Source organism: Mustela putorius, unplaced genomic scaffold (assembly GCF_011764305.1).
Source record: "Mustela putorius furo isolate JIRA1106 unplaced genomic scaffold, ASM1176430v1.1 tig00003898_pilon_pilon_pilon, whole genome shotgun sequence".
Classification (NCBI taxonomy): domain Eukaryota; kingdom Metazoa; phylum Chordata; class Mammalia; order Carnivora; family Mustelidae; genus Mustela; species Mustela putorius.
Genome location: NW_025422047.1, coordinates 15,091,007 through 15,111,535, shown reverse-complemented (window position 1 = coordinate 15,111,535; position 20,529 = coordinate 15,091,007). Strand labels below are relative to the sequence as shown.

Below are 20,529 nucleotides of genomic sequence, written 5' to 3'. Positions count from 1 at the left end.
CTTTACATCCTGGAATAAGTCTCACTTGATCATAATATATGATCCTTCAAATGTATTGTTGAATTTGGTTTGTTAATATTTGTTGAGGATTTTTGCATCTATGTTTATCAAGAATGTGGGCCTCTGATTTTCTTTTTTTTGTGGTGTTCCTGACTTTAAAATTCCGAGTGAGTGTGCTCATACATACATAAACATGTTTGCCCACGTGGGCTTAGAGCTGGACTCTAGATGCTCTTTTCTTCCATGAGGAGGTAACAGCCAATGTAGAGAAAGCAATGGTTGAGAAAGGATTAAGGTATCTGTTGGAGCTTTTTTCTGGAATTGACCCTTGCCACTTTGCCCTATTCCCTTGCTAATTTTGAATTGGGTTTTGAATTCAGAACTGGATTTGTATTCTGGCTCTCTCACTATCAGCTGCATTATTTGGAAGTGGTTATTTAAATTCTTTGAACTTTGGTTTCCTCATTTGTAAAGCGGGTATGAAATAGCTATCTTGAAATGACATTTAAAAAAAATTTATTAGACATCTGATTTATGCAAACATTAGATCTACTGCAGACAGAATTAACAGAGCTCAGGGAGTAGGGGGGGAAAAAAACAATCTACCACCTGCAAATTTCCCAGGGACAAGATTTCTGCATTCTGCACTACAATCTTACCCTAAAGCATTCACAATGCTTGATGTTGATTAACTTGAATTGAACAGGAGATGAGAAAACTTTCTGTACACTCAACTTGGCAAGTAGCATTAGTGGTACAACTTTCAGAAACATTCTTAGGCATAAGAATGCTGCTATGAGAATCTTTCACAATCAGAGAAAAGAATGTCACTAAATATAATCTTACAAATTAGAAGGAAACTATGTACACTTTTGCCAATGGACTGCTTTACATATCAGGGAAAACATCACAGTGAGATATTCTATGAAGTTAAAACACTAATTGTTATACTCAACTTGTAATCAATTCTGAAGTTATTTTGTGGAATTAAGAATCAGAGTTTAAAAAAAAGATCTAAGCTAAATGAAATTTAGGGAAGAAATGCAAGGCTAGTATGGAATAGTAGCTGTACTTCTTTGGTTAACTCATTAAAAAAAGTCAGATATTTGAGTCAAATTTTATTAAAAGAAAAAACAGCAGATCACCATTACAATTCAAGAACCAAATCTAAATATGCACTTGACAATAAAGCACATTTGAGTATGGAGTGAAAAAAGTTTTCCGAAAAATTGTCTAATGTATCATCTCCAAATACCAAAATAATCACTTCTACAGGTCTTTGTTGAGTGGAATCATAAAGAACTGAAGATTGAAATGACATTGTTAAGAATAAAGGAGATGATGTATATAAGGTACATAGTACCAGCTCTGGCCATATGAATAGCAGCTGTTCCTTCATTAAAATCCAGGCTCCCTGCCAATGACATTGTGTCTCAATCTCAAGGTAGGGTCTATTGTGAAAGCATTACTAAAACTGGTCAAGATTTTTCTTCTTTATGAAATTTTGAAGAAAGGAAATAAGCAAGCCTACCAAATAAACTGAAAAAATAAATCTGGATTTCGAAGCCATAAAGATGGAGGAGTTAAAGACTAAGTTGGGATGGGACAGAGATAATAAATAAAGATCTTTTCTTATCTGTAACATGAACATTGACCCATCTCTCTGGGAATGTTGGGAAAAGAGAGAAAAGCTGTCACCCCTTTTCACGGAGATATCTTTGACATGCCCTCACATTTTCACAGCAGAGAGGCAAAACTCTTGAAATTAGTTTGCATTCTTTTAATATTGTAAAAGATTATTTATTCAATTAAGTGCACAGTGAAGGGAAAACATAACATTGTTTACAGCTAAATATCAATAGAATAAAAACAGGGTACAACAAACCACACACACACACACACACAAACACCTGAACCAAGTCATTGTTCATAAGCGCTTTCTATATCACTATTTAGACAGAATTAATTTTATGTAGCTGCTACCAAGATGGGTATACCGTTCTATGCTCTACTTTTCCCCCGATAATTTATATAGACCCTTATTTCTATAGTCCTCGCACTTAACATTCCAAGGGGAAATATTTATATTGATGAGTTTTACATCTATATCACAAACTATGGAGTTGGTTTTTTACTCTAAAATAGATATTGATACTATATACATACTCAATGTTATTTCAATACAAATTCTCCTCCCCTTGTCAAATGCTCTGATAAAGGTTATGAGTACTTCTCTTTTTTGCTAACTTAATGAACATGAAGTATCTTGTAGTTGTTTTAATTTTCAATGTTAAAATTGTAATGAATGTGAACATTTTCCTGTTTTTTAAAACTGAACTATTTCTATCTCTTTTGTGTGAATTATCTAATCCGAGGTTTGGCAAACTATGACCCTTAGGCTAAATATAGCCAGCTGCCTGCTTTTAGAAATAGAGTTTTATTGGAACACAGCCAGCCTGTTTGTTTACATATTGTCTACCGCTACTTTTGAGTTATAATGGCAGAGTTGAGTAACTGAAACAGAGAAAAGGCTAAAAAATTTATTGTTTGGCCCTTTACAGAAAAAGTTTTCAGATTCTCTTCCCATCTCTCATTCACTCTTGTTCTTCCACACTTAGTGGTCCCACAATATCAAAGTACTTGATATCTATCCCCTCCTATCTTGATGATTTATATTTTCGTGTCTTCACACATGCCCTTCCCTCTGTCTGGAATTTCCAGACTCCACTCTGCCAGGAAGGTTCATCCTTCTGAACTGTCCTTGAGAGGTACTCACAGCATAAAATGCTCCTTTTAATTCCCGTTTACAGCTCTGCTGTAGCAGATGGACGACATTGACTGTGTGAGAATCAAGAAAACAATGCCTGGGAAAGCACTTTGTAAAACTACAAGGGGCTTTATAAAAAGTAACAATGTCCAATGATAACTCTTGTTATACTTGCCTCATCAATGCCCATTTTTGTTTCTATTTTTATTTCAAACCATTTACAAGGAGCTTTTTAGACCAGAGCACCCCAGTTGGCTCTCTAAGAGTGAAGGATCTGATAATACCTTTTCTATAATCCCTTTTTATTAAATATCAACAACATAGTTGCCTGGGCAAGTTATTTTGGCAACACCAGAGGCTAATTCAGATTAATTATTATGTATCTCATCAATTATTGAATAATCATTAGGATGACTTAAGCATCAATCAACCAACTGAAGAGCCTAACTCTCTGAGCAGTCCTTCTGTTTTCATCCAGAGAACAAAGGTTGGAATCCTATGGAAACTTGAAATATAAATATAAAATCCTGAGAAAGTAGGCTAAACCAAAAAGCCAGTCTGTGTGTTGGCTGCATGCAAAAGTCAGACAAGAGAATACCTTGAAGAATTTCATGTATCCGCCCATTCCCAAAGATATCTGAACTAAAACACACATTATGAATTTAAAATAGTGCCTAGAATCTTTGGGAATTCTACTTATCTTTCCAAAGTCTCTACTAGAAGAACACTGAAAACATAGATCTTCACTAATGTATGTATCTATATATCTCTATCTGTCTGATTATACATCTCTCTATATGGATAGAGAGGGAGAGAGATTATCTCTTCTGCATTCCTCTGAGTGTTCTTCCCTCCCTTTAGGAATCAAAAATACCTCAGAGAAAATTTTTTTCATGAAATATAAATATAAATATAAATTTATATAAATAAAATATAAATAGAAATATAAATAAAAATTGTGATACAAGGTTGCATGTGCACTTATGTGTGTGTGTACTAATTCAGTTTACTAATTTAAACACTGACCTCCAGTGATCCAGGAAAGAGTTTAGAGATGTGCTTTGTGAAAAGTTTAATATTTGGGTTGAAAGCCACAAGGTTATGGTTCAGATTACACTGAGCAAAAAAGCTCCAGCCATTGTGAATGCTGAGTTCCAGAGACAAAAGCTCTTAGCTCTAACTCCATTTCTGGAGAGGAGGGCGCCAAATTTTTCACCACTTCCATTAAGGAACAACTTCGTATTTTAGTGGTGCCTTTCTCTCAGGAAGTACAATACAGAGTAAGGGGGGGGGGGAAGCGAAGGAGGAAATTTGTTATTGATTTTCATTTCTTCTGTGAAATTATGTGAAAGCTCAATGGCTTGTAGCAGCATCTCAGTCAATAAGGCTCCATTTGAGACCACCTTGAAGTTCACCAATTCTCTGCTGGTCCTTTTAAACTTCCTCTGGTATCACATTCTTTTGGTGCTGAGATACCAGGAAGCTTTTTATTCATAACACCACAGAGAAGATTTTGCTAGAAGTAAAATCAAAGTGTTCCCAAACAACAAAGTTCTTACCCCTCCTTTTTGGTTAAAAATTAACATTGCTAAACACCAAACCTGAAAATCCAAGGAAAAAAGAGATCAAGAAGGTGAATAGTAGGACGCCTTATTGTAAAGTGATTTTTTTTTTTTTCAGCATTAGTGTGTTGCCGGGTTTTGTGTGTGTGTGTGTGTGTGTGTGTGTGTGTGTGTTGGGGTGGTGCTGTTTGAATGGCAGAGGGACTAAGTGCAATGCTTAATCCCATGGGGATAGGGGAAGGTCAATTTATGTCAGACTCACCATTATGTGTGTGCACATTTTGTTTGTAATACTTGCTGACGTTTATTGAACATTTACTGTATGTTAGTACACTAAGTCTTTATATGGTTTCTGTTCTGTAGGGAAGCAATAAGTCGCCTGTGTGAAGCTGTCTCTGGGGCAAATGGAGCCATTAAAAAGCGAAAGGTAAATATTGGTGTGGTGTTCTTGTTCTCTGTTTCTCTAACTAGGGGAAAAAGAATATCAAAATAGTTGTTAGTTCATTCTACCATAGGAGCTGAAGTGCAGAATGGCCTCTACCAGTTGGCCTATCAGAAATGCACTGAAAGTTGGTCTTGTCTCTCAAATTTTTCTGACTTGTCTGACACTACAATGCCTTGAGCAACAGAATGGAGAGAGAACCTGGGGTTTAAGTAAAAAAAATCTGGGTTCCAGTTCTGGGTGTTTACTTACCTTTGAGCCTGGAATCTCTTCTCTGAGACCCCATTCTTGTTCCTGTAAAGTGAAGTTGAACCAGATGTTCAGTGTGGTACCTTCCAATTTCAATATTTTATAATGTATCTATTCTACATAGAATTTTTAAACTCCTTGGCCCATTTTCAAATGGAAATGTGGGTGCTGGTAGGGATGAGATAACACTAGTAGAAGGAACTTTTCCTGCTGAAAAATAGCATAAGATTTGATGTTACATAGACTTGGATTTAAATCCTGACTCTACCAGCTACCGTGTGATCTTAGACAAGTCCTTTCATCTTCTGGATCATTGGTTTCCCCATCTGTGAAATGGGAGGAAAGAGCACAAACTTTATAGAGTTGTGTAGAATTAAATGAAATGGTATCTATCATTTCAGTGTCTGGCATATATTAGGCTTTCAACAGCAATGGTAATTAGAATTATTGCTATTTAGTTGTCAACCCGAGAACATTTAGTTGTTTCAGAATGTCCAAAGGGGAGGGGCAAAAGGCCTTCATAACTATGTAAATCATGGACTTGTAGATTGTTTAAGAGAGAAGGAATTTTTAGAGATCTTCCAGGCCAAACCTCCCATTTGCCATCTGATAGACTGGTTCAGAGGACATTTGCTTTGAGTCAATCAGATGATGAAGGTGAGAGACAGCAATAGAAGCCAGGTCTTCAGACTTATAGCTTGGCTCTTAATTTCCATACCACCCTGTCTCATTCTTTATTATTCTTCATTATTTTGCATAGGGCTGAACCGAGTGTCACCAAGGGTTACTCAAATGAGTCACATGGCATGGAAAAACACTGATAAGGGGCCTTTGGATCCTATTAGAACTCCTTATTTACTAATTTCTTTGACAAAACCCATGGCCCCAAAGTAGTTTCTGGCTTCCTCCTGCCTCTTGTAACCTCTGCAAATAAGATGCTTTTACTGGGTGATCCCAACAAACGGGCTCACTCATGTAAGACTCTTATTTCAAGAATAGGGAGTTCACACCCCAAAACAAAGTAGAACAAAACAAATGAGGTTATCATCTTTCCAGAAAGTACACAGGGACAGAAAAAAAAAATATTGAGTTAATTTCCTTTGATAGCCAGCATTTATTGCATACTTAATACATGCCAGGGACCTTTGGTGCACTATATATCTTAATACTCTTTTTCCTCCCAATTGAAAAAATCGTGGTGAAATATGCATAACAAAATGTTAACCATTGTTAAGCGTACCGCTCAGTGATATTATGTACATTCACATCATTGTGCCACCATTTCCCCTGACCAGTAAAATTGAAACTCTATACACATTTAAACAACGACTTCCCATTCCACCATTTCTCTAGGTGGAATTCTACTTTCTACTTTCTACCATTCTACTTTCTGTCTCTATGAATTTGACTAGTCTAAGTACCTCATCCAAGTGGAATCATACAGTATTTATCTTTTTGTGACTGGATTATTTCACTCCACATAATGTTCCCAACATGCATCCATGCTGTGGCACGTGTCTGAATTCCCTCCCATGCTCGTTTTGGCAGCACGTCTACTAAATTGGAATGATACAGAGAAGATTAGTATGGCCCCTGGGCAAGGATAACATGCAATTTGTGAAGTGTTCCATATTTTTTTAACTGGGTGGTGGGCATTAAAGAGGGCACTTGAACTAATGAGCACTGAGTGTGGTACAGAACTGATGAATCACTAAATTCCATCCCTGAAACTCATAATACAGTATATGTTAATTAAATCGAATTTAAATTAAAAAAAGACTTTCTTCCCTTTTTAAGGCTGAATACTTTTCCATTGTATGTAAGTACCACATTTTGCTTATCCATTCATCTGTTGATGGATACTTGGGTAGTTTCTATGTTTTAGCTTTTGTGAATAACACTGCTGTGAATGTGGGTATACAACTATCTATTCAAGTCCCTGCTTTCAGTTCTTGGGGGAGATAACAAGTGGTAGAATTGCTGGATCATATGGTAATACTATTTTTTTATTTTTTTGAGGAACTGGGAATGGCTATTCTATTTTCCATAGCTGTTGTATTATTGTACATGTCTACCAATAGTATACAGGATTTCTATTTCTCCATGTCCTTTCCAACACTGGTTATTTTCTAGTATTGTGGTTGTTTCTGCATTTGTTTTCCAGTAGTTGTTTTTCTATCTAGATTTTCTATTTCTTCATGATGAAGTCTTCGTAGGTTTAATGTTTCTAGGAATTTGTCTATTTTATCAAGGCACTCCAGTTTGTTAATGTGCAATTGTTCATAGCACTCTCTTATAATCCTTTTTGTCTCTGTTGAATTGGTAGTTACATTCCGCTTCCTCCCCCCACCCAGACTTTTGTTCCTGATTTTAGTGCTTTGAATCTCCTTTCTTTTTTTCTGAGTCCATCTAGCTAAAGCTTGGTCAGTTTTGTTGATCTTTTTGAAGGACTAACTTTTGGTTTCATTGATTTTCTCTATGTTCTTCTTGTCCTGTGTCATTGATCTCTGCTCTAATCTTTATTATTTCCTTCCTTCTACTAGCTTTGAGTTTAATTTGTTCTTCTTTTTTTGAATTCCTTAAGTTGTAAATCTAGGTTCTTGATTTGAGAGCTTTCTTCTTTTTTAATGTATGTGTTTGTGGTTATAAATTCCTCTCTTAGCTCCTCTTTCACTGTGTCCCATATGTTTGGTATGTGTGTTTTTCATACTTTTTTTTTAATGATCACAAAAAACCTAGACAGCAACTCTTTCTTTTTTTAGACTGGTGTTGAAAGGGACTGGAGAGTTCAGCTAGCCCGAACTCTAGAGGAATTCCTTTCATTTAAATCAGACCTCTACTCCCAACACTTGGGGAGAAGGAAACGTACCAGAAAAGTTCTGAGGGCTCAGATTTCACTACTTCCTAAAAAATTGGGTGCATTCTATTTTAAAAAACTTTATTTTTTTAGGGGCACCTGGGTTGCTCAGTGGGTTAAGCTGGTGCCTTTGGTTCAGGTCATGATCCCATGGTCCTGGGATCAAGTCCCGCATTGGGCTCTCTGCTAGGCAGGGAGCCTGCTTCCCTCCCCACCGCCTGCCTCTCTGCCTACTTGTGATCTCTGTCTGTCAAATAAACAAATAAAATCTTTAATAAATAAATAAATAAATAAAACTTTTTTTTTTTTAAAAAGAAGGATTCCATTTCATCTGTTTTGTGTAAAGTAAAATAGAGAGGAAGAGCATGTGTTTTGATCCATTTTTAATACTTAAAAGATTAATATTCTGTAACAAAATCCTTAACTTGAAGTGTTGTTTTGCTTTTTTTCAAAGCCTCCGGTTAAGTTCCTATCAACAGTTCTTGGCAAAAGTAATCTTCAGTTTTCGGGAATGAACATTAAATTGACCATCTCAACATGCAGTCTCACATTGATGAATATTGACAACCAACAGGTAAGTTCATGATGGTCATTTCAAGTTTAACATACCATGTATTTTTCTAGAAGAGTCAGCCTAATCAAGAAAATAAAGTTTCAGACAGAGTGTGCCTTGAATTTAATAAGACACAAGGGGAAAAAATCTGCCAAGGATTTATGCACAACAGTAATTAGAACAACAGTATTATTAACCCATCACTGGCCATTAACTGCTTGCATACTTGCCTCTACCTAATTGACTTTGTAATAGGGACTAAGGTACAAATAACATCGTACAGAGCATTTGGTAGATCATATTCTTGAGTCACTTGTTTATTATTTTCCACCAGTGCTCCCCAAAGGGAAAGCAATTCCATTTTCAGAATTAACAGACTGTGTGTTGGTTGGGTGGTGCAAATGAGGGACAGAGGGGAAGGGTGATGTTAGGGTTAATATTCTAGCAAATTAAGCGTAAAACATTTTCTTCCAGCTTTAAGGGAGAAATGCTTTGTAAAATGTTATTACATAAACACTTTTTTTTCTTCTTTGATGATTTATGATACCATGGTATGCCTGAGTTCTCGCTGTGAACCTTATTTCTCAAAAAACAGCAAGCCTGAAGTAAATATAGACGATATACAGGCACTGGACTAAATGTGTACCTTCAACTAGGGCACTGTTTGACTTGCTTCCTGTTTTCTAAGCTAAATTCCTTATATCGGGTTATTTATGTGTGTTAGAGTCAAATTCTTCTTGGTCTAGTGTGTTATGATTTGAGGTTCTTAGCACTTAAGGTTTTACTCTATGGAGTCCCATTGATCAGGGGCTCATGGAAGGTTGAATGTGTAGTTGACTGTGATAAAACACCCTTGGGCTTGGAGGTCACATATAGGTTGAAATCCTGGCTCAGCCACTAACAAGCAAGTTGCTCTACCACTCAATTTTCCTCATTAGTGAAATGAGATTATAGTACCTATTCGCAGAGTTTCTGAAAGGTTGGATATAGCAATAGTGGGTCTCATTGGGTTATTTAGAGGATTAAATAAATCATCAATGTAAATCACTTAGCACAGCGCAGTACCTATTATTATTATTTACTTAAACATTTTTCCTATTTCCTTGAGACATTTTCATAAACTTGGTACTTGACAGGGAAAGCAAAATTTAAGAACATAAAATTATAAAATTTTCAGTAACATATAAATACAGTTATATACATTTTTGACTCCAATGTTTTTGCAAAAAAATTCACTTGCAGTTTTGAGGGCTGCTTTATTTTCTAAGTTCAAAAGGAGAGTAAAATATATTGCTTCCACAGTAGTATAAAACTCCATAGAGGAAAATGCTTAATATGAAATAGTTCAAAATAAATTCCTATCTATCTGGGCCCAGATTGATTATCCAAGGGAGGTGATATCACTAATGTATAATGACAGCAGAACATTTAAGGCTGTGCTTGGAAGATGCAACAAATCTAGGTGGAAGGAAAACAGTCATTCAATCTTTCAGATGCTTTGTGCATAATGTAATGTAAAATTCATTTTTAGTTTTCACCCATGTGTATGGTACCAGGGGGTGCTTATTGCCTTGAGCTGTGAGATCTCATTGAGTAGAGAAGCACTTGAATTATCTCAGAGTTTTGTAGAGGAGGAAGAGCAGGCAAATCTACAGCCGTCATGGTGATGGCCTTATGTGCAGAATATAATGAGCATTTAAAAAAATGTTTTTTTCTCTGGGGTGACTGAAGGAGTGGGGAATTTAGGAAGAGTAGGATTGTGTGTGGTAGGAGGCACAGTTTATTCTCATTTCTTTCTCTTCTCTTCTTTCATTTCTCTTTTCCTTCTATTACAGTTTTTCTGGGCTACTGCAATTAGAGGGGTATTGTCAAGTGCCCTTCATCTTTCTGGAGGAATAGAAGTAGGGACAGCGGGCATGGGTGGCTTCCACTACCCATAGTTATAGCAATGAGTACCTCTGGAAGTGAGATTCTTTTCCACACATGGAGTGGGAATGTGTTCAGCCCACTGCTGGAGAGAGGACCAAAGTTAGGATCTCATTGACCTCATACCCAGGTGCTGATTTTTAAAAATAATTTTGAACCATTCTGCAGGCCTATGGAAAATGGCTTGGTGGTGGTCAGGGGGAGGGGAAGCATAAAAAAGATGTGTGATTGTGGAGGCTTCACTCAAGCAGCTTTGTAAATCCCATCAAAAGAGCAAGTAAAGGGGTGCCTCGGTGGCTCAGTGGGTTAAAGCCTCTGCCTTCAGCTCAGGTCATGATCCCAGGGTCCTGGGATCGAGCCCTGCATCGGGCTCTCTGCTCGATGGGGAGCCTGCCTCCTCCCCCCACCTGCCTCTCTGCCTACTTGTGATTTCTGTCAAATAAATAAATAAAATCTAAAAAAAAAAAAGGCAAGTAAAATGTTCAAGGAATGAAGGCAGCAGAGAAGCGACCTTATAGATGTACATGAGAAATGATTTACTAATTGAATTCTCCTTAAAGAAAGCTACCTTTTGACGTTCTAAGATAAATACCAAGAAATATTAATGCCTCCCCTGTCCCAACTTCTAAGCCATACTTTGGACTGAAAACAAACAAGTGTACAGATACATTCATAGATGACAGTATTTATGGGTCAGATGGTTCACATTCATCTTCAGCCACTGAGAACATCTTCAGGAATATAAGCATTCACTCCCAGAAAATGTCTCAAGGAACCTCAGAGGCAGAAAATAAAATATTAAACACGTAATGCTTGCAATTTTTAAAACTTACCATATTTTAGGATGGAAAATATATTTTGCAAAAGCAAGTTTTAGAGATTTTTGTATATTCCTTGTTTAAAAATTCAAGCAAGACGTCAGGCTCGGTAGCTTCCGCTCCCACTATTCTTTACTCTTATCTATGATCCTACCATCAATTCTAACAGCTAGCGAAATGCTACTGAGAAGGGTAACAGAGATCGAGAAGGTAAACTAGGCAAAAAATGGAGACATTCTTTAGTCTCCATGAAGAGAGGCCAGGCAGGTAGTGCTTATTGTCCAGCTACAAGAAAAACAATGGCCCAAGCATAATGATATATGGTGACTTCCACTTGGTCTCCATGTTGTGGAGACAACACTGGGAAACATGGTAGTACAATACCGTCCCCATGTAAAGGGAAATTGGATACTTTTCCCATATAACTATGGGTCAAGGGTTACCTGATCAATTTTTGTGGGGGTAGAAAATGGAAATCTGGCAGTTTTGCAGCTCTCTCTGGATTATGCGATGTTGGTCTTTAATTAAGAACTAAAATTTTAAGCATGAGGCAAACAAAATAGATCTATGTTCTTAGGGCAGCCAATGTAGGACAATCTGATCTAAGCAAAAAGTTATTCTATGTATAGATCCAGAAAACTATCCACCACCCCAATCACCCTACATACTCATAAGCTTTTCAATGTTCGCTCTCCGCATTCCACATCCCCACCCTCTCCCGTTTACAAAATAAGGAGCGGAATCTCTCCAGAACTCCTTTCTTTAGTTCCCATCAGCCCAGATTTGAACCAGGTTAGGCTGGTTTCAATTAAGTGTTAACTTTAACCTTTAAAACAAGTGATTTTACACTTTCAAAGGGGTGTTAAAATGCTACCATTTTCTATCTTCAGTAAATACAAACAAGTATCAATTTCCGTGATCTCTCAGATTCTGGTCTATTTTTCCAAGACCAGCAATCCAACCATCAAGAGGGGTCCGTTATGTTGTCCGGGTCTTTCTCCCCAAAATGAGTTTTCCAACCCACCAGGGAGTGATTTTCTTTTCCTCGCCTCTTGCTCCCTACTCAGTCCCAGAGAGGAACCTAATCATACTTCCTTATTGTTTTTTTTTTTTTTTCTTTTCTGACCTCTTTATCTGGAGGTACATGCAACTGGTCAGTTACCTGTGTCCTGGCATCCTATGCCCCACCCCCAAATTCAGTTAGTTCACATCATACAAGCAATTATCTATCCAGACTCATCGAGTTGCAGCTATAAGCTGCTTGAAAATGCAGTGAAAGTGAGGCATGGGATTGGCAGGATTCAGATGGTTAAGTACTAACATCTCACCTTCTATTATTTCCCAATCTATCTACCAAGCTGGTATTTAAATAATTATGAACATTCTTATCAGTCCTCCACTTTACAGACAAGAAACCCCTTACTTAAACTAAAAGATGACTGTAATATAAATAAGGCTGAGTTGTAGTGTTTTATGTGTCCTTTACTGCCATCAAGAGCAGATGGTACCTTTTTGTTGATCATCAGACCTACTTATATACTGTTTTACTGGGCACAGCTTTCTGACATAATTATTCGTCTACAATTTCAGAGCCTTAATAACCACAGCAACATGCCACTAATAGAACAGGTTTTCTCAGGCTTGCAAATTCTTTTATAGGAATTTGCCAAGTTTAATATCCACAAGTTATTTTATAAATCAGGTATTTGAAGCTGGAACACTTTCCCTTATAAACAGTGGTTAAATTTAAATCATAAAGTGACATCAGTAATAAAACAGAATAGCACAATACAATAAAAAGTAATGTTTAAAGTATGTGAACAATACTATTGGCCAAACAAAGTACACAGAACAAGAAATTTTATTATCTTGAATGCTGGTGCATAACCAGTAACAAGCTTAATTAGAGGAGGAGACAGAGGGAAACTTCAGAAACTGAGGTGGATTTCTGGGCAGGTTTAAAACTTTTAAAGATTGAGGGCATAATTGCTCAGTCTTCTTTTTTTTTTTTTTTTAGATGTAGGTCTTTCCTTTTACTTGACATTTTCACTTTAACAGTTCTTATGTTATGAAGTTCAACCCAAGTCTTTCACCTGTAAAATTAAATGAAAAAACAGAGAGCAAGTAAAACAATTTCTCTATTACGTAGGAGTATTAGAAACCGTTTTTCTTTCACATACATTTTCATGCCTAAATTTGTGTTTATTATGGATGTTTTAATTTTTGAGTTTTAAAAATGGTAAGACAATGAATTTCCTTGAATTATAGATCACAGTAGCCTTATAAACTATCAAGATACATGTACAGACAAAATTTCAGATGCTCTTGAAAACACATTTTGAGATACAGCATACGTGATACATATTTCTTTTTGGGTTTGCTTATCTTTTGGGGATACTGAAGAATACCCAATTTATTTTACACTAAAAATTCAGCCTCTGATCACTAGCTTGTACAGACCACAAAGTAGAATCTTCAGAGTTCTCTCAAGAGGCTCTCAGTAGGCTTTCAGTCCAAATGATTCAGAAATCTTGAGTCCTAAATTGCACGTATTAGTTACTTTTTCTTATGTAATTAATATCACTGGGGTCTTGTACTTGTTTGTCTTGGTCTTATTCTTGCAAATAAGAAACTCTTGTCTTTAACTTATTTTTGCAAAACCAATCATTAACAGTGAAATGTGAAAGGTATTTTCCCCGATGCAAGGAAAATAATCTGGATCAATGACAAAGTCCAAGCCACAAGTGTTTCAGGAGCATTCTTGAAAACAGATTTCGGCAGTCCTAAGACGTTTCTTATCCTTCTTTAACAATTCCTTTTCATAACTGTGCAGTCACTGCCCTATTATATTCTGCAAAACCACCACCACACGCAAAAAAAAAAATTTTTTTTTGAGGATCAAGTTTTTCATTGGCACCGTACGATCTGGAATGAACCCAAAAGGCAGTGGAATGTTGGGTCTCTCCTCAAGTAGTTTCCTCCTCTTTTAACAGCATTTAATTACTCTCTATCAATAATCTCATCACAGCCGAGTTCTTCGGTCAGGCGATTGACAACCATAAGGGAAAAAAGCTCTTCGATAAAAGCCAACTGATCAAACGGGGTCTTCTCATAATGCATTTGAAACCCGCCATCCAGGGCTGCTTCCCTTGCTCTGGATGTTCTCAGAAACATCTTGTTGGCTTCTTCCAGGGCTGCGGATACTCTGTAGCCTGCGCCGCTCAGCTGCTCCTCTTCGGGATAATCATAGTCGTCCTCCCAGTCATCAAATTCCTCGCCCTCGTCCTCGCTCTCGAAGTCAGGGCCCGCGAGCTGGCCTGGCTGCTCCCCAGGGCTGGGCCGCTGAGCCAGGCCTCGTCCCCCCTGGGGTTCCGCCATTGGCTGGGCCGCCTCCTCCTCCATGGGGCCTTCCTCCTCGAGCTGTGGCGGGGCCCCGATGCGGGAGGGGTTCGGGGACGGCTCCCGGTTCCCGCTGCCTACCTCCATCTGCGGAAGGTCACCCTCGCCGGGCATCACGTCCATCTGCAGGTCGTTGCTCTCTTCATACAGCTCGGACAGCTCGTTCATTTCCGACATTGTCCAAGCAGCTCAAGCTCTGGCAAGGCGGTTTTGCAAAACCGGAGCTACGCGTCCGAGCGGTGCTGCGCGTGCGCCAACGCCGCGCGCTTGCGTGACCCCGTGCGTTTGCGCGACCCCCAGACTACGCCTCCCGCTTGGCTGGCCCCTCGGGCGGGAGGTGCGGGGAGGCGTGGTCCCGCTTTCGGTGGGTTCAAATTCCGTAGCTAGACCCTCCGCGTTGAAGAGTTCCTTAATCTGCGCTTAGCTTAACCGTTCCGCTGCTAAGGATGCTGTGAACTTGAAAATACTGCTCGTGGCCTCTGTGACAACTTTTAGGCCTCCTCCCCCTGCTCCTTCCCCTTCTGCTCTCCCCTCCTGCTCCTCTTCCTCCCACGCCCGCAATCGCCTCTGCTCCAAGGCTTTAACCACCTTTCATCTATGCACTTTTTTAAAAAAAATTATTTATTTTCAGAAAAACAGTATTCATTATTTTTTCACCACACCCAGTGCTCCATGCAATCCGTGCCCTCTATAATACCCACCACCTGGTACCCCCAACCTCCCCTCTCCCTTCAAACCCCTCAATTGTTTTTCAGAGTCCATAGTCTCTCATGGTTCACCTCCCCTTCCAATTTCCCCCAACTCCCTTCTCCTCTCTAACTCCCCAGGTCCTCCATGCTATTTGTTATGCTCCACAAATAAGTGAGACCATATGATAATTGACTCTCTCTGCTTGACTTATTTCACTCAGCATAATCTCTTCCAGTCCCATCCATGTTGCTACAAAAGTTGGGTATTCGTCCTTTCTGATGGAGGCACAATACTCCATAGTGGATACAGACCACATCTTCCTTATCCATTCGTCCGTTGAAGGGCATCTATGCACTTCTAAAATCCACACCTCCAAATCACAGTGTTCCCAGCCACACAACAACATACTGAGAACTCATGCATTCAGCGCTTCTGTTTGCCCCATCTTCAAAAAAGTTAAATTCACAAACATACTATCTATCTTAAAAAGATAGATGCTGAAGAAGTACTTGGTTCCATTTATTTTCTCAGACGGTAACCTCCCACTATGATCAGTTTGGTGTGTATTTTTTAAATCTTTTTCCTTTGCCTTTATATGGCTCTTTACCTCCTCGTGGAGGAATCTTATTTTATGTGGGGGTTTTGTTTTTGTTTTTGCATGCCTTACATAACTGTCTTCAAACGACAAAACAAAAAGCCTCTCAGCAATGTTTTGAAGATGTAGTTTTCTTAGTATACATAGATGAGTCTTTTTTTTTTCATAGCATGTCGTCTGTATAACTATAGTTGACCTAACTATGCGCAAAAAATTCCGATTTTTCGATATTATGAACTATGGGTAAATCACTTCCTCTAGATGTGATTTTTCGGTATTATGAACTATGGGTACATAACTTTTCTTTAGAATAAATAACCTAGAAGTGGAAAGGCATAATTGTAGGGTATGCATCCTTTAGTTTAAATACATAGTGTCAAACTGTTCTCTAAGATTGCTGTACAAATTTAAGATCCCCTCAACAGTGTTTGAGAATATCCTTGCCGCACATGGTTTTGTTGAGCAATTTTATCAATTTAATGATATCTTGTTTTATTTTCCATAGTCTTGATTTCTTGGAGATTGAGTATTTTCCCAATATGTTTATTGAACATTTGTATTACTTAGGGAAATTAGCTGGTCTTATTTTTGGTTTATTTCTTTTTATTATTGGTTTGTAGGAATTTCTTATAAACTATATGAGTACTTTGTTTTACATGTTGCAAATATATGGTCCTGCCTGTTATTATTTGTCCCATTTCAGGGATTCTTTTTTCTTTTTTTTTGTACCACAGTCTTAAAATGAGTTTTCCTATAACCAAATTGAAGGTTTTTTTTTTCTATATGTCTTTTTCTTTCTATTAATGTAGATTTTCCTACTTCACAGATCACAAGCATAGTTTTTTATTTGTCTTCTAATATTTGAATAGATCTTTTTATGGATAAAACATTTATATAAATACTATGAGAACAGGCTTCATTTATATATTTTTTACATATATTCAGCTAATTCAGCCAACCCTACTAATTTAATCACTGTCCTTTTGTTGGCTGTTTGGTGCCACAGTTGTCATAGACTAAAAGACAATGAATGTGTGAGTTTGTTTTTAGACTCTGTATTCAAATGAATTTCTACAGTTTTATAGTATATATTGCTGATAAAGAAAATCTTCTCTCTTTGTTCTTTAAAAAATTGCCTTCGTTTTTTGCACATTTGTTCTTCCATGTGAATTTTAGAAGTAGCTTGAAATGTTATCCGAATGACAAAGGTGGAATTTTTTTAGTGTTGCGTGGAATTTACAGATTAATTTGGGGGAGAATTGACATCTTTATACAATATTGTCTTCTCCTCCATAGAGGTGATATGTATCTTTCTCTTTGTTTGTGTCTTACTTATACCCTTCAATAAAGTTTTCTAAAAAGCCTTACATGATTCATACTAGCTTTATACTTAGGTACTCTTGTAAAATAGACCCTTCACTGCAATACAATGTCTGATTAGCTATTACTGGTATGTAGGAATGACAGTTGATCTTTGTATATTGATTTGTTTTTAGGAATCACTTTTAACTGAAATACAAATATAGAAAAGTGCCCACGTTATAACTGTGCAGCTGGTTATTACAAAATGGACATGTTTTGCGCGGCCACGACCCCGCTCGAGAAACACCACTTGCAGTATCCCAGAAACCATTGGCTTTTTCTTCCTTTGCTCCACTATCGCCACCATCCTGATTTCAAACAGAATAAAATACTTTTGCCTGTTTTTGAACTTTAAAGAAACTAAACCATGCAGTGTATATTCTTTGTGTCTGGCTTCTTTGGCCCAAGAAATATGTTCTTTGCTACATAGTAGTCCATTGTTTGAATATCACAGTGATCATCATTGGGATTGTTTCCTGTTTGGGAATATTACAAACAGGGCAGTAATTATCTTTCTTGAGAAGATCTTTGGTGCATATATTTACGCCATCCATTGGAATACAGCTAAGAGTAGAATTGCTTGGCCATCTTATGTAAGCGGAATTGTATATAGGTTAGGTTAAACAATTCTGAAGATGAGATTAGCTAACTCATGCACAGCTGGTATTTCCATGAACCTTCAAAACAGTATGAGAAATACTTCTCTGTAAATTGGTCATTACACTGTGATTTCCAAACAAGCCTAAACTCTCAAGTGAAAGAGATCATCTTCTTTGCTAACTAATGCAGGTCACTTGGATAGTCTACTTCATATTGAAAACCTTAACTTTGGAGCCTTTTGGTGGTGAAGGACTGAACTCAATTCAAACTAACTTATGTAAAAATAAATAAATAAAATAGAAAAATGCATAAAAAGATAAAGGGGGAAATGTGTTGGTTGAAATGATGGACTAAATATTACCCCCAGATTTTTTTTTTTTAAACTCTCAGCTCTGATATTCTCCAGAGGAAAAGCTTCATTTTTCCATCAGGCTTTTCCCAGATGTCAGCAAAAGATGGCTCCCAGAAGCTTTGGACTTAAACTAAGGCCCTTAATGGCAGAGGTGCATTCCTTCCTATTATCAATTTCACTTCCTCCCCTTGATATTGATTGGCTTTGCTTTATCCAGAGGGTAAAGCCCCTGATGAACTAGGCTTGGATCATGTGTCCAGCCATAGGAAGAGGGGCAGAGAGATCGGCATGTAAAACCTGCTTGAAGCTCATGATATTGTTACAGAATGGGGATGGAGTAGTTTCAAAGATGCTGACCAGGCAAAAACAAAACATACAGCTGTATGCCCATCACTGTTAGATTGTATGTAACCAGTCATAATTAATTTGTAGCATCATATATGTTTGATCTGTTTATGTCTTACAGATTATTGCAAATCATCATATGCAGTCTATTTCATTTGCCTCTGGAGGGGATCCTGTAAGTATCGACTCACGAAAGATCTTTTTGTAAGAGTTAAAAGAACTTCCATGTCGAGCATGTTGGCCACTATCTGTCTTTTCCAGTGTTTTATTACAATTTGTGAATAGCTGTGTACCATCAAAGATTTGGCTTTGATGAAATATTTTCTGTTACTGAATTTTAAAATATTTGGATTAGTAGGGGAGCTAATAATATTTCATTGTGTTGTGAGTCATGGAGTTATCATCTGAAACTCTTCTGGTAGGTGACATTTTAAATGTTAAGTCATGAAAAACAAATATGTTATGCATGTGTTGTCAGTCCTCCCTCAGCATCATTCTTAACACAGAGTTCCAGGCAGAGCCTTTTAAGCAATGGATTTGGCGTATGAGGGGAAGCCTTGTTGCCATTCCGGCTGTCAACCAAGGCCACCAAGTCTAACATAAAATGAGCAACCAGGTTTGCAGAAGCTCATGGAGGGAATGCTTAGCTAACAGGAGAAAACTGCAGTTCCTTCCTCCCTAGAGGCCACATTTCCCATGAATTGTGGAGACTGAGCAAGTGCTTGCTCTCTAAACCTACTTTATCGAGTAGAAGGTCATTCCCTGACTCCCTACTCCATCACTTCTGAAGCAGAGTGAAAGGAGAGAGTTGTTGAAGTTAGGAAGCTTGTGACTGACCAAGAAACAGATCTGTTTGAACTGGGGGTAGAGGGAGGATTTTGCTGCTCCGTGATATTGGGACATTTTTCGTCTCCCTGCAAACATAGAGAAGCTAGAAGTGGACTGAGTTTGATATTCATAAGGATTGAACATGAGTAAGGTCAAGAATTTAAGGGGAGCAGATATAGACCCTGTTCTTCCTGACAATGTATTACCTTCTTGTCTGCTGAGAATTTATTATTAAAGATTGTATCCTTTAGAAATAAGGGAGTAAAATCCAGTATAATAGTGTTTTTTTTTTCTATCCCCCACATTAAGTTTCTCATTTCCAACTGAGGAATCAAAGAGAGGGTCATAAATTATAGGACATATAACTCAGAAATCTAAAAGAGGTATGGAACATTAGTAAAAACTAAATCTGGCGGCTGATGTCATTGCCAGGTGTTGATCTCTATGTTAAATATTTAAAAGGAAAAACTATTGTCTATTCTAAAATGAAATGAAGTTCTGAAGTTACTCTGTTGTAATCATTGCTTCCCTTACTGGCATCTAAAGTAAGTGACTTTCTTCCCTTGGTTGTTGGTGTAACTTTTTTGTGCGTGAAATATATAGTTAAATGCCATTTAAATTGCCCTATTCTTTAAAATTTTCAGTAATTACTTGTCTTCACATTGGCTACCAGTGACTCAAAATATTCAAGTGTGTCAAACCTAAACATCCTGTCTTCAGCACTTATTTGAAGCATATGGAAGAAAAAATCCCATTTATGGGACTTCAAGTCACTGGTTTTTTTTTTTTTTCTTTTATTAAGGGATACTTAATTTTCCCTTTAAGCTTCTCTATTTTCTCAGCTTTCAATTTGGGGTATAGTTATTTTCAAATGAATATATCAGTTCCCTGGGCCTACCATTTAATTAATATGTAAACCAAATTTTAGGAGTTCTGCCTCTTCCCCAAGAGATTCCACAGATGGCTAAGTGTGGATTCATTAGCAAACAGGGGGCATGCGAAGTGTCTAGCACATAGCAGTGGCAGTGTGGGTCCAGTACTGAACCTGAGCTTCCATCCAGCCAGCCTTGTAATCTGGCCTTGACAGTGACAGCAAAGGGATGTGTTTGGTAGCAGAGAGGGTTGACTGAATCCAGCCTGAAAAGGTCAGCATTGTCTCTTCTCTTCCTAACCCATTATAGCTC

At 37.7% G+C, this 20,529-nt stretch overlaps 2 protein-coding genes and 1 non-coding gene across 3 annotated transcripts in view; 2 read left to right on the top strand and 1 right to left on the bottom strand.

Moving 5' to 3' along the window:
• The window catches only part of SHC4 (SHC adaptor protein 4), a 136,381-nt gene that overhangs the window by 66,383 nt on the left and 49,469 nt on the right, over positions 1 to 20,529 (top strand). Inside the window, exons 3-5 of the mRNA XM_004751348.3 lie at positions 4,693 to 4,756; positions 8,332 to 8,451; positions 18,639 to 18,692. Of these exons, the coding sequence (XP_004751405.2) occupies positions 4,693 to 4,756; positions 8,332 to 8,451; positions 18,639 to 18,692 (238 nt within the window). The remainder of the gene's footprint in view (positions 1 to 4,692; positions 4,757 to 8,331; positions 8,452 to 18,638; positions 18,693 to 20,529) is intronic.
• On the top strand, positions 6,554 to 6,657 carry LOC123388438. Its single transcript, XR_006602974.1, has one exon. It is a non-coding gene; the product is annotated as a U6 spliceosomal RNA (small nuclear RNA).
• EID1 (EP300 interacting inhibitor of differentiation 1) lies at positions 13,018 to 14,845 on the bottom strand. The gene has a single exon (XM_004751347.3). It carries the CDS (start codon positions 14,748 to 14,750, stop codon positions 14,175 to 14,177), a length of 576 nt encoding a protein of 191 aa, XP_004751404.1. The 5' UTR covers positions 14,751 to 14,845; the 3' UTR covers positions 13,018 to 14,174.

Bases quoted from the DNA above. Each gene is read 5' to 3' on its own strand.
- EID1 (XM_004751347.3), bottom strand. From the start codon at position 14,750: ATGTCGGAAATGAACGAGCTGTCCGAGCTGTATGAAGAGAGCAACGAC.